Genomic DNA, 15,871 nt, shown 5'->3' on the forward strand with positions numbered 1-15,871 from the left:
AATATTAGAAACAAAAGCAGAAATTGCGAGAAAAGCATCTGTGGAGAGAAATCAGAGTTAATGTTTTGGGTTGAGTGACCCTTCTTCAGGACAAAACGTTAACTCTGATTTCTCTTCACTTATGTTCCCAGATCAGCTGAGCTTTTCTAGTCATTTGCTACCTCATGTCATCCTAGACCACGTCCCTCAGTGCCAAGAGATGCAGTCTTCTGGCAAACACACAGTTCCTCACCCCCTCCAGTCACTGTCTTTCAGAGTCACTTGACAAAAACTGTCTCTCCTCGTTTCACAAAAAGTGTCTTCTTTCTTTCCCTCTAGTATACGTACGAAGGAAATGACATCAGTGACCTTCCTGTGGATCTCTCCGTCGTGTGGAATGGGAATTTTGTCATCGACAATCCCGCCAATATTAAAGGTACGGCCCTCAGATTAAAGACAACCATGCTCCCCCCATCTCCTGGGCATTACTGATGCCTCGAGACCTTGTTAATGAGCTTCTTTACACAAGATGAATTGGAAAACTGCCAGTTTGGCAATGTTAGATGAAAGAATTCTAAAATGGTGGACTGAGAGTAATGTGGATCTTTCAGATGGTCCTGAGGTTCAGGCTTATTTCTAGATTTACTTGTAGATTTCTACAAGTACATGACAAGGAAAAGTTTGGAGTTTAGTTTGGGATTATGGTTGGCATGGACTGATTGGACCGAAGGGTCTGTTTCCATGCTTTATGGCTCTATAATTGAATTACATAATTAATATTGCATTTATGTAGCAGCCTCGGGACTCACCTAAGACCCATACAGCGAAAGGACACATTGTCATGATTGCAGTGCAGGGAAGCAAAGACCAATCTTTGCACAGCAAGATCCCACAAGTAGCACTGTGATAATTAACTGATGTGTGTTAACAACTTTGTTGAGGGATCAATATTACCTCAGGGCCCCCAGGGAGAATTCTCTGGCTTTTCTTCAGACAGCTTAGTGGGATCCTCAATGCCCACTTGAGAAAGCAGGTGGGGCCTTAACTAAGTATCTCGCTGGATGAAACAGCACCTCTGACAGTGCAGCACTCCCTCCCTACCTGTGGCGGGTTTCCATGGACTGTTATTCCTCATGCTGTGGATCAAACTCATCCCAACCTCAGTGTTTGTTGGCTGACTGCAATTGAGGGGCATGGGCCAATTCAGACAGCTGGGAGGAGAACCAGGGACAACTTGCATTGATATAGCATCTGCGACGTGCCCCAAGATCACAAGTTACTTCACAAACACAAAATTGAAGACAGAGTCAAAAGGATAGCAACTCCTAGGACAAGAGATGTCCGTTAAGGGTCTTTAAGGAGGAGAGAGATGTGTGATTTGGAGTCAGGATTCGGGAGAATTGTGTCTGGTCAACTGAAGCCTGGGCTCCCATTGGTGAAGTCCAGGAATTTGAAGATGGGCGAGAGGCCAGATTTGGGAGGAATGGTTCTTCGCAAATTGTGATCATTTGAGCTCTGGGGGGGGGACATGCAGGTACCTTGAACAGGAAATTGAAGTGCATTCTGGAGAAAGGAACAGGAGGATACACTGATGGGGCGAGATGAAGAGGTGTGGGCATCTCAAGCACCTGAATAAAACAGTTACGGGGGCATAGGAGCAGGAAGAGGCCATTCAGCCCTTCAGACCTGCTGTACCATTCAGTAAGATCATGGCTGATCTAATTGTCTCCTCAAGTTCACTTCCCTGTCTGCCCCCATTACCCTTGACTCCCTCGTCGATTAAAAACTTATCTAATTCGTCCTTGAGGACACTTAATGACCCTGCTTTCTGGGGAAGAGAACCCGCGGACTGACGGAGCTGAGGGAGAGTGTTCCTGTGCTGGAGGCTCTAGGAATAAGCTATCTCTGCTCTTCCATCTCTGATGCTGCGATGATATTCAGAGAGAGGAAGAGTTTAAGCAGGATTTCAGCACTGCGTGCGATGTTTTCACCTAGTATGACTCTAACACCACTTCCAGTGCCAGCCGATTATGAATAGCTTGTGTTGGCACTCGTGTGCTCTGACTGCATGCATACACCTCCCCCGCACTCTCCCTCTCAGCAACATAAGGGGGAATTGCCCAGGCACCAGTTTACGCCTGGTGTTTGATCAATAGACTCGGTTGCTGAGTCAAAACTGACCATCCCAATGCAGCGCTGGGGCAGTGCTGCACTTCCTGAGCTGACGTGTTTCCGATCGGTTCTTCAGCCCAACTTCTGCCTGGCTAAAATCCCGTGTCCATTGTCAGGAGAGAGTCTGGGAGTCCTCCCCTGCGTACTGACCAATATTTATCCCTCAACCAAGTTCATGTGAAATGTTACCGTAAAGCATGGCTTATAAGTCGAGCCGCTAAATACAATGACACCATTTTCCCAACCTTGCAAATTTGTGTTTTTATTTCTAATTGATGTCAACGTTTCAGCTGTGACATAACACACTTGTGTTAGAGCTCAGCTTTTTGCCCCCAAAATGCACAATTTACATACCAGGAAGTTACAGCTAGACGCAGGGGATTTTTAAAATTCATTCTCAGGCTGAGCACATTAATGGCCAGACCTGCATTTACTCCCCATTTGAGAAGGCAGTCAAGAGTGAACCACGTTGCTGTGGGCCTGGAGTCACACACACACACTCCAGATCAGGAATGTGTGGTGGTTTCCTTCCCTAATGGACGTTCGTGAACTGGATGGATTTTCCCCATAACAATTGACAATGGATTCATGATCATCATCCAACCCTTAATTACAGACTTTTATTGGATTCAAATTCAAATTCTATCATGGTAGAATTCGAACCAGGGTCTCCAGAACATTAGCTAGGTTTCTGGACTAACAGTTCAGTGAGATAATGCTACTAGGTCATTGTCTCATCTGTGTTGCAATGACCAGCAGAGTTTAAGAGATGCCCACTCATTAAGGGCTGCCAACATTGCTTGAGGGTGGCTCAGTGGTTTGCACTGCTGCCTCATAGCCCCAGGGACCTGGGTTCAATTCCACCCTCAGGCAACTGTTGTGTGGAGTTTGCCCATTCTCCCCGTGTCTGTGTGGGTTTCCTCCCATACTCCAAAGCTATGCAGGTTAGGGTGGATTGGCCATGCTGAATTGCTTAGGGATATGCAGACCAGGTGGGCTAGCCTTGGAAATGCAGGGTTATAGGGTGGGGTGTGTGTGTGGGACGGTCTTCAGAGGGTCAGTGTGGATTCAATAGGCTGAATGTCCTGATTCAATCCTGCAGGGGTGCTTTGATGATTGCTTTTAAACTCGGCATATAAGGTCTTGTAAAAAAATATTATTTGAGACTTCAAAAAGACTTCAGACATCAACGGGTAATTATGGTCTGATCAGTAGCATGTTGTGGTTTGTATGACCTTAACGTATGCAAATTATGGCCAATTTTCTCAACCTCACAATGGATACACTTCAAAAGGATTTAATTATTTGTAAAACACTTTTGGGTACTCATATCAATGGAAATCTCTCCTTCTGAATTGAAAACTGTATACTGTAAAAGTGAAGGATTTCATATCAAGGCAGTGGAATACACAGTTATTGTGGTTAGATGAGAGTGTGGGACGCCATCAGATCAGCCATGATCTTACTGAATAGCAGAGCAGAGTCAAGGGCCAAATGGCCTAATTCTGCTCCTGTTCAGATGTTTGTGTAAGTATGATTCGCTTCCCATTTACTTTGGGATGGCCCATTCTAAACGAGGTGTTTGGAGGTGCCCATTCCAAACGAGCCTTCACAATGTGGACCATGGTTAAAAAGAAATTGCCGTAGTGCCAGAGTCCACGCTCTCATTGATGTGGAGAGGGAGAGGCAGCCACTCCTTTGCAGTCCTGCTGCATAGAAAATGCTGGAAAGACTCAATTGGTCTGGTAGTACAGGTGGAGAGAGAGAAAAAGAGAGTTGACATTGCATGACCTTTCACCATATCTGGGAAATGCAACATATTTTTAGCATATTCTTGGCCTGGTTGTGCCGGTAAACGAAAGTTAGAGCCTGCTGAGGTTGGGGAAACCTTGACCTTATTTTAAGAAACATCCTCCAGTGGCTTTCATCTTACCACAAGGCTGCAAAGGAGAGTAAGATCATGTGGCATTGCTCTGTTCACATTGCCCAGCCAGACTTAACCCCTTATTGTATCGTTCCGAGCAAGTGAAAAGCAGAAGAAGTGGAGAGAAAGAATAAATAGGAAGGTCTGCAATCGTTTGGAGGGCTGGAGAGATTTTCTGTCTCTCTCTTCTCTCTCTATAGATGGTGCTTGAATATTTCTAGCGTTGTCTCTGATTGTTGTTCCTTCTTTGGTGTTTCCTAAAACCATAGAATTGGTGAGACCCCCCTCCGAAGAACATAAGATATCGGAAGCCATTCAGCCGACTGAATGTGGTCTGCCATTGTCAGGCAATTGCTGAACTGAGACACAAACTCCTCTTTCTTCTCTAATTCCTCCTGCAATCCTTGAACCAATTAAAACTGTTTAAAGCACCCTCCCAGTAACCATTCCTGATGCATTTGAGGGGGAGGTGATGACATGTGATATTATCACTGAATTATTAATCCAGAGGTACAGGTAACGATCTGGGGACTAAGTTCAAATCCTGCCATGGTATAGGAATTAAGATTAGATTAGATTCCCTATGGTGTAGAAAGAGGCCCTTCAGCCCAACAACTCCACACCGACCCTCCGAAGAGTAACCCACCCAGAACCATTCTCCGACATCTACTAATGCACCTAACACTACGGGCAATTCAGCATGACCAATCCCACCTGACCTGCACATCTTTGGATTGTGCGAGGAAACCCACACAGACACAGGGAGAATGTGCAAATTCCACACAGTCACGCGAGTTGGGAATTGAACCTGGGTCCCTGACGCTGTGAGGCTGCAGTGCCACCGTGCCTTAGACCATAAGGATCAAATGGTGATTGTGAAACCATCGCTGATTGCTGGAAAAACCCATCTGGTTAGGGAAGGAAGCTGCCATCCTTACCTGATTTGGCCTACATGTAGCTCATGTGGGTGGCACAGTGGTTAGCACTGCTGCCTCACAGCGCCAGAGACCCAGATTCAATTCCCGCCTCAGGCGTCTGACTGTGTGGAGTTTGCACATTCTCCCCGTGTCTTCGTGGGTTTCCTCCGGGTGCTCCGGTTTCCTCCCACACTCCAAAGATGTACAGGTCAGGTGAATCGGCCGTGCTAAATTGCCCGTAGTGTTAGGCGAACGGGTAAATGTAGGGGAATGAGTCTGGGTGGGTTGTACTTTGGCGGGTCGGTGTGGACTTGTTGGGCCGAAGGGCCTGTTTCCACACTGTAAGTAATCTAATCAGACCTACAGCAATGTGTTTGACTCTCAACTGCCCAATAACGGTCAGGGACCCCCCCTCATCCTGTGAGTAATTAAAGTAAATGAAGAATATGAGACCTGGTCTCGGCCGTTTAAGGCTGAAATGAGGAGGGGTGTCTTCACTCAGAGGCGAGTGAATCTTTGGAATTCTCAACCCTGTAAAAGAAAAGACTCCGTCACTGAGTGTTTGACAGATTTATAGATATCATAAACACCAAGAGAGATGGGGATAATACAAGACAATGATGTTGATTAGCCGTGATCTAGCTGAATGATGTAGCAGTCTCAATGGGTTGCATGGTATACTCCTGGTTGTATATCCCTATATTCCCGCTGTGTACACTCTTGTTTTCCTTATCTAAGGAAGGCTTCGTGTTTCTGAGGGTGTGCAATTGCTCATTAAGCTGAACATTTTGGTTCAAAAACCTTTTGCTTCACTGACCACTCCAGCAATGCTAAGGGACGTCCTAACATCCAAAATTTGGGCTTTCTCGAGAATGTTGCCTTCCAACTAAGTGCTGACTCAGGAACAGGAAATATAGGAGTAGGCCATTCAGCCCTTTGAGCCTGTTCCGACACTCAATGAGATCATGGCTGATCTAAGGCCTAACTCTGTATCTTTGCCTTTGGGCCCATATCCCATAATACCTTTACTTAACAAAATCTGTCTCAGATTTAATTTTAACATTCACTGCCATTTGTGGAAGAGAGTTCCAAACCTCTGCCACCCTTGTGTGCAGAATTGCTTCCTAACATCTCTCCTGAACAGTCTGACCCTAATTCTCAGACTATGTTCCTTGTTCTAGAATCCCCAGCCAGTGGGAATAATTTATCTTCATCTACCTTGTCTTTTCCTTTCAATATGTTGAAAAATTTGATCAGATCGCCCTTAACATCCTAAATTCTAGTGAAAACAGAATCAAAATTTGTCCTCTTAACCTGACCATTGAAGTCCTGATATCATTTTTGTAAACATACATTTGCAGTCCGTGTTTTCAACAATGCCAGAAGAGATGAAGACTGTTAAGCACTCAGGTATCTCTCTTAATGCCACTCAGAATTAGATGATCAATTCAGGAGCAGCATTTAATTAGAGAGTGTTTGCTTTGGGCTAACAGCCACTGAAACGTCTCCACACAAGACAGTCTTCTCTCCATTTCCCTTCTGAGGTCCAGAGCTAAATTTCTCTTTGATATTCTTCTTCAAGTAAAGAGAGGGGTAACGTTGACAGAAAGTGTCAAGCACATTTTATTAATTCTTAGAATTTGCACCTCTCCCAGAAATGGATTAACATTGAAGCACAGAAAAGGCTCTTGGGCCTATCCAGTCTATGTCGGCCTACCTACACTTTCCAGCACTTGATCCATGGACTTGCATGTTATGGCACTTCAAGCGCTCATCTACGTACTTTTTAAAGGCTGTGAGGTTTCCTGCCTCAACTCTCCGCCCAGGCTGTGCATTCTACAGCCCCATCACCCTCTGGGTGAAAAGACTCTCCCTCAACACCCCTCTAAACCACCTGCCTTTCACCCTAAATTTATGTCTCCTTGTTATTAACCTTTAAACAAAGTACAGCACAGTGGCTCAGTGGTTAACACTGCTGCCTCACAGTACTAGGGACCCAGGTTCAATTTTACCCTTGGGCACTTGTCTGTGTGGAGTATGCACGTTCTACCTGTGTCTGTGTGGGTTCCCTCTAGGTGTTCTGGTTTCCTCCTACAGTCTAAAGGTCTCTTGGTTAGGTGATTGACCGTGGGAAATTGCCCTGTAGTGACAGGGTTAGATGGATTAGTCATGATAAATATGGGGATAGGGTGGGATGCCCTTCACAGGGTGCAGACTTGATGGACCAAATGGCCTTTCTGTATTGTAAGGAATCTTTAATTCAAGGGGGAACAGCTGCTTCCTATCCACCTTATCCATGACCACATAAAGCCTGGTAAAGGCCCCCAGGCTAATGTTTCTAATTTTTCAACAGCGTCATTGCCAAATTTGCCAAATTTTCCCAGTGAAAACAAACACTTACCTGCAAATCAAACACTGTGTTTTGAAAAGGCTCATTTTTGAGAAGTCGGATATCTCAGACAGGGGAACTGATCCATGGCTCACTCCTGTGGTGGCCATTTCATAGGGGCTGTCATTACTAAGGGTTTGACGATAGAAGAGATAGGAATCTCCATGAAGCAAAATACTGCAGCATAACAAATTCTGAAATGAAAGCATTATGTGTTGGAAAAATTCAGCAGTTTGTGAAACTTGAAAGGGTTCAGAAAATATTTGCAAGGATGTTGCCAGGGTTGAAGGGTTTGAGCTACAGAGAGAGGCTGGGGCTAATTACCTTGGAGGCTAAGAGGTGACCTTATAGAAGTTTATAAAATCATAAGGGGCAGAGATAAGGCAAAGGAAAAGGGGAGGGACTGCAATAAAGATTAGTCTGATTCCTGGGACCAGGGGATTGTCTAAAGAGGAGAGGTCGAGTAGATTGGGTTTATGAATTTGGAAGAATGAGAGATGAACTTGAGAGCATCAGTTTAAGGTGAGAGGGGAAAGGTTTAAAAGAGATCTAATGAGTAACTTTTTCACTCAGAGGATGGTGCATGTATGGAATGAGCTGCCAGAGGAAGTGTTGGAGGCTGGTAGAATTACAACATTTAAAAGGCATCTGAATGGGTGTATGAATTGGAAGGGTTTGGAGAGATATGGGCCAAGTGTTGGCAAATAGGAAGAGATTATTTAGAATATTGGGTTGGCATGGATGAGTTGGACTGAAGGGTCTGTTTCTGTGCTGTACAGCTCTATGACTTTAGGTCAGGCAGGAAGTGGTGACCTCACCATCAAGCCAGCGGATAAAGGGGGCGCAGTGGTAATCTGGCGCACTGACTTCTACACCGCTGAAGCCAAACGCCAACTCGAGAACACCTCTTCCTACTGTCCCCTTGACCATGACCCCACCCCCCCATCACCAAACCATCATCTCCCAGACCATACAGAACCTCATCACCTCAAGAGATCTCCCACCCATAGCTTCCAACCTCATAGTCGGGGAAGCCTGCACTGCCTGGTTCTACCTCCTTCCCAAGATCCACAAGCCTGACCACCCTGGCCGACCCATTGTCTCAGCATGCTCCTGCCCCACTGAACTCATCTCTACCTACCTCGACACTGTCCTATCCCCCCTAGTCCAGGAACTCCCCACATACGTTCGAGACACCACCCACACCCTCCACCTCCCCCAAGACTTCCGTTTCCCCGGCCCCCAACGCCTCACCTTCACCATGGATATCCAATTCCTCTACACCTCCATCCGCCATGACCAGGGCCTCCTAGCCCTCTGTTTCTTCCTCTCCCAACGTCCCCAACAGTACCCTTCCACCGACACTCTCATTCATTTGGCCGAACTGGTCCTCACCCTTAACAATTTCTCCTTTGAATCCTCCCACTTCTTCCAGACCAAAGGGGTAGCCATGGGCACACATATGGGCCCCAGCTATGCCTGTCTCTTTGTTGGCTACGTAGAGCAGTTGATCTTCCGTAATTACAAACTCCCCACCTCTTCCTCCGCTACATTGATGAATGCGTTGGCGCCACCTCGTGCTCCCGCGAGGAGGTTGAGCAATTCATCAACTTCACCAACACATTCCACCCTCACCTTAAATTTACCTGGACTATCTCTGACACCTCGCTCCCCTTCCTGGACCTCTCCATCTCCATTAATGACGACCAACTTGACACTGACATCTTTTACAAACCCACCGACTCCCACAGCTACCTGGATTTCACCTCTTCCCACCCTACCTCCTGCAAAAATGCCATTCCATATTCCCAATTCCTCTGCCTCCACCGTATCTGCTCCCAGGAGGACCAGTTCCACCACAGAACACACCAGATGGCCTCCTTCTTTAGAGATCGCAATTTCCCTTCCCACGTGGTTACAGATGCCCTCCAATGCATCTCGTCCACATTCCGAACCTCCGCCCTCAGACCCCACCCCTCCAACCGTAACAAGGACAGAACGCCCCTGGTGCTCACCTTCCACCCTACCAACCTTCGCATTAACCAAACCATCCGCTGACATTTCCGCCACCTCCAAACGGACCCTACCACCAGGGGTATATTTCCCTCCCCACCCCTCTCCGCCTTCCGCAAAGACCATTCCTTCCGTGACTATCTGGTCAGGCCCACACCCCCCTACAACCCACCCTCCCATCCTGGCACCTTCCCCTGCCAGCACAGGAACTATAAAACCTGTGCCCACACCTCCTCCCTCACCTCCATCCACGGCCCTAAAGGAGCCTTCCACATCCTTCAAAGTTTTACCTGCACATCCACCAATATCATTTATTGTATCCGTTGCTCCCGATGTGGTCTCCTCTACATTGGGGAGACTGGACGCCTCCTAGCAGAGCGCTTTAGGGAACATCTCCGAGACACCCGCACCAATCAGCCACACCGCCCCGTGGCCCAGCATTTCAACTCCCCCTCCCACTCTGCCAAGGACATGGAGGTCCTGGGCCTCCTTCACCGCCGCTTCCTCACCACCAGACGCCTGGATGAAGAACGCCTCATCTTCCTCCTCGGAACACTTCAACCCCAGGGCATCAATGTGGACTTCAACAGTTTCCTCATTTCGCCTTCCCCCGTCTCATCCCCGTTCCAAACTACCAGCTCAGCACTGTCCCCATGACCTGTCCTTCCTGCCTATTTTCTTTTCCACCTATCCACTCCACCTTTCTCCTTGACCTATCACCTTCATCCCCTCCCCCACTCACCTATTGTACTCTATGCTACTTTCTCCCCACCCCCACCCTCCTCTCATTTATCTCTCCACCCTTCAGGCTCTGTGCCTGTATTCCTGATGAAGGTCTTTTGCCTGAAACATCGGTTTTACTGCTCCTTGGATGCTGCCTGACCTGCTGTGCTTTTCCAGCACCACTCTAATTTAGACTCTGGTTTCCAGCATCTGCAGTCATTGTTTTTACCATGGAGAGAGAGAAACAGAGTTAACATTTCAGATTTTTAAAAAATATATCAGGATTAGAAAACGTTTATAGGTTTTGAGTGAGTGAATGGGTGAGGGTTAGATGAATGAGAGAGTAAGAAAAAACTATGACAGGGTGGAGTTATTTTTCTCTCTCTTTCTTCAATGGTGCCAGACTAATTTGAGTATTTCCAGATGTTCTAGTTTTCATGCATTTGCATAGACTCTTCATAGAATCCCTACAGTATGGAAACAGGCCCTTCAGCCCAACAAGTTCACACTGACCCTCCGAAGAGTATCCCACCCAGACCCATTCCCCTATTACTGTACATTTCCCCTGACTGATGCTCCTAACCTACACAGCCCTGGATACCAACGGCAATTTAGCATGGCCAATCCACTTAACCAGCACATCTTTAGAGTATGGGAGGAAACAATAGACAATAGGTGCAGGAGTTGGCCATTCTGCCCTTCGAGCCTACATCACCATTCATTATGATCATGGCTGATCATCCTCAATCAGTATCCTGTTCCTGCCTTATCCCCATAACCCTTGATTCCACTATCGTTGAGAGGTCTATCCAACTCTTTCTGAAACGGATCCAGAGACTGGGCCTCCACTGCCTTCTGGGGCAGAACATTCCACACAGCCACCACTCTCTGGGTGAAGAAGTTTCTCCTCATCTCTGTCCTAAATGGCCTACCCCGTATTTTTAAGCTGTGTCCTCTGGTTCGGGACTCACCCATCAACGGAAACATGTTTCCTGCCTCCAGAGTGTCCAATCCTTTAATAATCTTAAACGTCTCAATCAGATCCCCTCTCAGTCTTCTAAACTCAAAGGTATACAAGCCCAGTCGCTCCAATCTTTCAACATAAGATAGTCCCACCATTCCAGGAATTGACCTCGTGAACCTACGCTGCACTCCCTCAATAGCCAGAATGTCTTTCCTCAAATTTGGAGACCAGAACTGCACACAATATTCCAGGTGCGGTCTCACCGGGGTCCTGTACTGCCTTAGAAGAACCTCTCTGCTTCTATACTCAATCCCTCTTGTTATGAAGGCCAGCATGCTATTAGCTTTCTTCACGACCTGCTGTACCTGCATGCTTACCTTCATTGACTGGTGTACAAGAGCAACCACATCTCTTTGTACTGCCCCTTTACCTAACATGACTCCATTTAGGTAGTAATCTGCCTTCCTGTTCTTGTCACCAAAGTGGATAACCATACATTTATCCACATTAAACTGCATCTGCCATGCATGTGTCCACTCACCTAACTTGTCCAGGTCACCCTGTAATCTCCTACCATCCTCCTCACATTTCACCCTGCCACCCAGCTTTGTATCATCAGCAAATTTGCTAATGTTACTATTAATACCATCTTCTATATCATTAATATATATTGTAAAAAGCTGCGGTCCCAGCACTGATCCCTGCGGAACCCCACTGGTCACCGCCTGCCATTCCGAAAGGGAGCTGTTTATCACTACGCTTTGTTTCCTATCAGCCAACCAATTTTCAATCCAAGTCAGCATTTTGCCCCCAATACCATGTGCCCTAATTTTGCTCACTAACCTCCTATGTGGGGCTTTATCAAAGGTTTTCTGAAAGTCCAGGTATACTACATCCACTGGATCTCCCTCGTCCATCTTCCGAGTTACATCCTCAAAAAATTCCAGAAGATTAGTCAAGCATGATTTCCCCTTCATAAATCCATGTTGACTCTGACCTATCCTGTTACTGCTATCCAGATGTGTCGTAATTTCATCCTTTATAATTGACTTCAGCATCTTGACTAACTGGTCTATAATTTCCTGCTTTCTCTCTCACTCCTTTCTTAAAATGTGGTATAACATTAGCCGCCCTCCAATCTGCAGGAACTGATCCTGAATCTATCGAACTCTGGAAAATAATCACGAACGCATCCACGATTTCTCGAGCCACCTCCTTCAGTACCCTGGGATGTAGACCATCAGGCCCTGGGGACTTATCAACCTTCAGACCTAACAGTCTCTCCAACACCAATTCCTGGCAAATATAAATTCTCTTCAGTTCAGGTCCTTCAGCCACTGTTACCTCAGGGATATTGCTTGTGTCTTCCCCAGTGAACACAGATCTGAAGTACCAATTCAATTCTTCTGCCATTTCTTTGTTCCCCGTAATATATTCCCCTGTTTCTGTCTTCAAGGGCCCAATTTTAGTCCTAACCATTTTTTTGCCTTTCACATACCTAAAAAAAGCTTTTACTATCCTCCTTTATATTTTTGGCCAGTTTACCTTCGGACCTCATTTTTTCTCTGCGCATTTCCTTCTTAGTAATTCTCTGTTGTTCTTTAAAAGCTTCCCAGTCCTCTGTTTTCCCATCATCTTTGCTATGTTATACTTTTTCTCTTTTGACTTTATATGTTTCTTAACTTCCCTCGTCAGCCACGGCCGCCCCTGCCTCCTCCTAGGATCTTTCTTCCTTTTTGGAATGAATTGATCCTGCATCTTCTGCATTATACCCAGAAATATCTGCCATTGTTCATCCACTGTCATCCCTGCTAAGGTATTGCACAGTTGAACTTTGGCCAGCTCCTCCCTCATAGCTCCATAGTTCCCTTTATTCAACTGAAAACTAGAGCCCCCAGACGAAACTCATGCAGATATGGGGAGAATGTACAAAGTCCACACAGACAGTCAGCCAATGTTCGAATTGAACCCAGCTCCCTGACACTGTGAGGCAGCTGAGCTCAATACTGAGGCACCCTTTGGTGAAACCAAGCATGCGCCTTGTGTTAATTTCCGATCTCCCGACCAAAGGAAAGAGGGAGGGACTGCAATAAAGATTAGTCTGATTCCTGGGACCAGGGGATTATCTAAAGAGGAGAGGTTGAGTAGATCGGGTTTATGAATTTGGAAGAATGAGAGATGATTTTATTGAAAGGTATAAAAAGCTGAAGGGACTTGACAACATAAATGTTGGAGGTTGATTCTCCTCGTGGTGGAATCTGGAACCAGTGGACAGAATCTCAGTAATTCCCCTCCTGACTCCCCAAAGCCGGTCCACCATCTACAAGGCACAAGTCAGGAGTGTGATGGAATACTCCCCACTTGCCCTGGATGGGTGCAGATCCAACAACATTTAAGAAGGTTGACACCATCCAGGACAAAGCATCCAGCTTGATTGGCACCACATCCACTTCCTCCATCACCAGCACTCAGAAGCAGCAGGGTGTAGTATCTGCAAGTTACATCACACTGTAAATTTTTGCTATAAATTCTGTGTTAGGATTGAACCCTCCACTATCACCTGATGAAGGAGCGACGCTCCGAAAGCTCGTGTGCTTCCAATTAAACCTGTTGGACTATAACCTGGTGTTGTGTGATTTTTAACTATCTACAAGATGCACTGTAGACATTCACCAGTCTTCTTAGCACTTTCCCAACCCACGACCACTTCCACCTGGAAGGACAACGGAAGCAGACATATGGGAACACCACCACCCCCTGCAAGTTCCGCTCCAAGCCACTCCCATCCTGACTGAGAAATGTATCACCGTTCCTTCACTGTCACTGGGTTACAATCCTGGAATTCCCTCCCTAAGGGCATTCTGGGTCAACCCACAGCAAGTGGACTGCAGTGGTTCAAGAAGGCAGCTCACCCCCACCTTCTCAAGGGGCAACTAGGGACGGGCAATAAATGCTGGCCCAGCCAACGACGCCCATGTCCTGTGAATGAATGTGCATAAAATGAAAGGGGGGTCAGCCATTTGCATTGAGGAGGAGAAATGTGTTAGCCCATCTGGATAGCTGTACGAATCAGTGTGTGTTAGCACAGGGTTTGAACATTGGAGGGAGAGCTATCCTTGTGACTAGCCTTCGGTGTGGCTGACATGGTAGCTCAGTAGTTAGCACTGCTGCCTCACAGTGCCAGGGACTCGGGTTTACAATCTCTGGCTGGTGACTGTGTGTGTTTGTTCTGGTTTCCTGCCACAGTCCAAAAAAGCGTAGGTTATTGGATTGGCCATGGGAGATTGCCCCAGGATGTGCGGGCTAGGTGGATTAGCCATGGGAAATATAGGGTAGGGGAATGGATCTGTGTGGGAGACTCTTTGGGAGGTCACTCTGGACTCGATAGATGAAATGGCCTACATGGTGATTCTCGACCTGTCGGTAGTTTGTTGTATTTGTTTCCCCCCCTTACTGTAAGGGTGACAGCTGTCTGACTCTGATAGCCTTCTATAAACACTTACTCACACTGTTACACACAATACTGTTCTCTGTACACATTCCTCTCACAGGTACAGATTATTCCAGCTATTTTTCACTTTCTCTTGCACGAGCGCTGATGTCAGTGTTACATCGTGATATTATTATTCACAACCTGTTTTTGGACTCCCCTTAGTCTATCCATGAGTGTTGGTCACAGTTACTGTATGGTCTGGGGCTGTCCTTCCCTCCAGACCCCTCCAAGTCCATCCCTGGTACAAATGGATTTTGCATTTTCCTGCTGTGTTGAACATAAAAAGAGAACTGCAGCATCAGAAGACCATTCGGCCCAGCTTCATTGTTCTACATAACACGACTCAATTCCTCACAGCGCCAGAGACCTGGGTTCAATTCCCTCCTCGGGCAACTGTCTGTGTGGAGTTTGCACATTCTCCCCGTGTCTGCGTGGGTTTCCTCCAGGTGCTCTGGTTTCCTCCCACAGTCTAAAGATGTGCAGATTAGGTGAATTGGCCATGCTAAATTGCCCGTAGTGTTAGGTGTAGGGGAATGGGTCTGGGTGGGTTGCTCTTTGGAGGGTTGGTGTGGGCTTGTTGGGCCGAAGGGCCTGTTTCCACACTGTAAGTAATCTAATCTAATAGATTGATGTAAAACCGTTCAGGGAAGGTAAATGTCCGGTGTGGAGTCATAGCTGGGGTACACCAGTTGAGGATGGACATTTACCTTCCCTGAACGGTTTTACATCAATCAATGGTGATTTTATGGTCATCCCCACTGAAGTCTAGCTTTCAATTCCAAACTTTTGTTTGAATGTTAATTGAATCAAAACTTCACCATCTGTTATGGTGAGATTTGAACCCAGATCAGCCTGGGCCTCTGCATTATGAGTCTACTGACACTATCATGACAGCTTCTCCCCTTTCACTGTAGTTGCAGACCGGTTAGCTAAGTTGACCGGATGGCTAGTTTGCAATGCCCCGTGACACTAACAGTGAGGATTCAATTCCCACACCAGCTCAGGTAACCTTGAAGGACTCTCACAGAGTCACAGCACGGAAACAGAGGGCCTCTAGTCCAACCAATCCCCGCCGACCATAATCCCAAACTAAACAAGTCTGTGCTTGACCCATGTCCCTCCAAACATTTCTTGTCCAAACATCTTTTAAATATTGTAACTGTACAACAAGGAAACAGACCCTTTGGTCCAACCAGTCAGTGCTGACCAAATGTTCTGAAACTAAACTAGTCCCACGTACCTGCACTTGGCCCAAACCTTTCCTACTCATGTACCTATCCAAATGTCTTTTAAACAT

At 46.5% G+C, this 15,871-nt stretch overlaps 1 protein-coding gene across 2 annotated transcripts in view; it reads left to right on the plus strand.

The window, feature by feature from the left end:
* LOC140483586 (plexin-A1-like) overlaps positions 1-15,871 on the plus strand; it is a 555,554-nt gene that overhangs the window by 391,659 nt on the left and 148,024 nt on the right. For both annotated transcript variants that reach the window (XM_072581813.1, XM_072581815.1), the window contains exon 11: positions 319-415. In XM_072581813.1, coding sequence (XP_072437914.1) covers positions 319-415 — 97 coding nt within the window. The remainder of the gene's footprint in view (positions 1-318; positions 416-15,871) is intronic.

This window comes from Chiloscyllium punctatum, chromosome 12 (assembly GCF_047496795.1).
Source record: "Chiloscyllium punctatum isolate Juve2018m chromosome 12, sChiPun1.3, whole genome shotgun sequence".
NCBI lineage: Eukaryota > Metazoa > Chordata > Chondrichthyes > Orectolobiformes > Hemiscylliidae > Chiloscyllium > Chiloscyllium punctatum.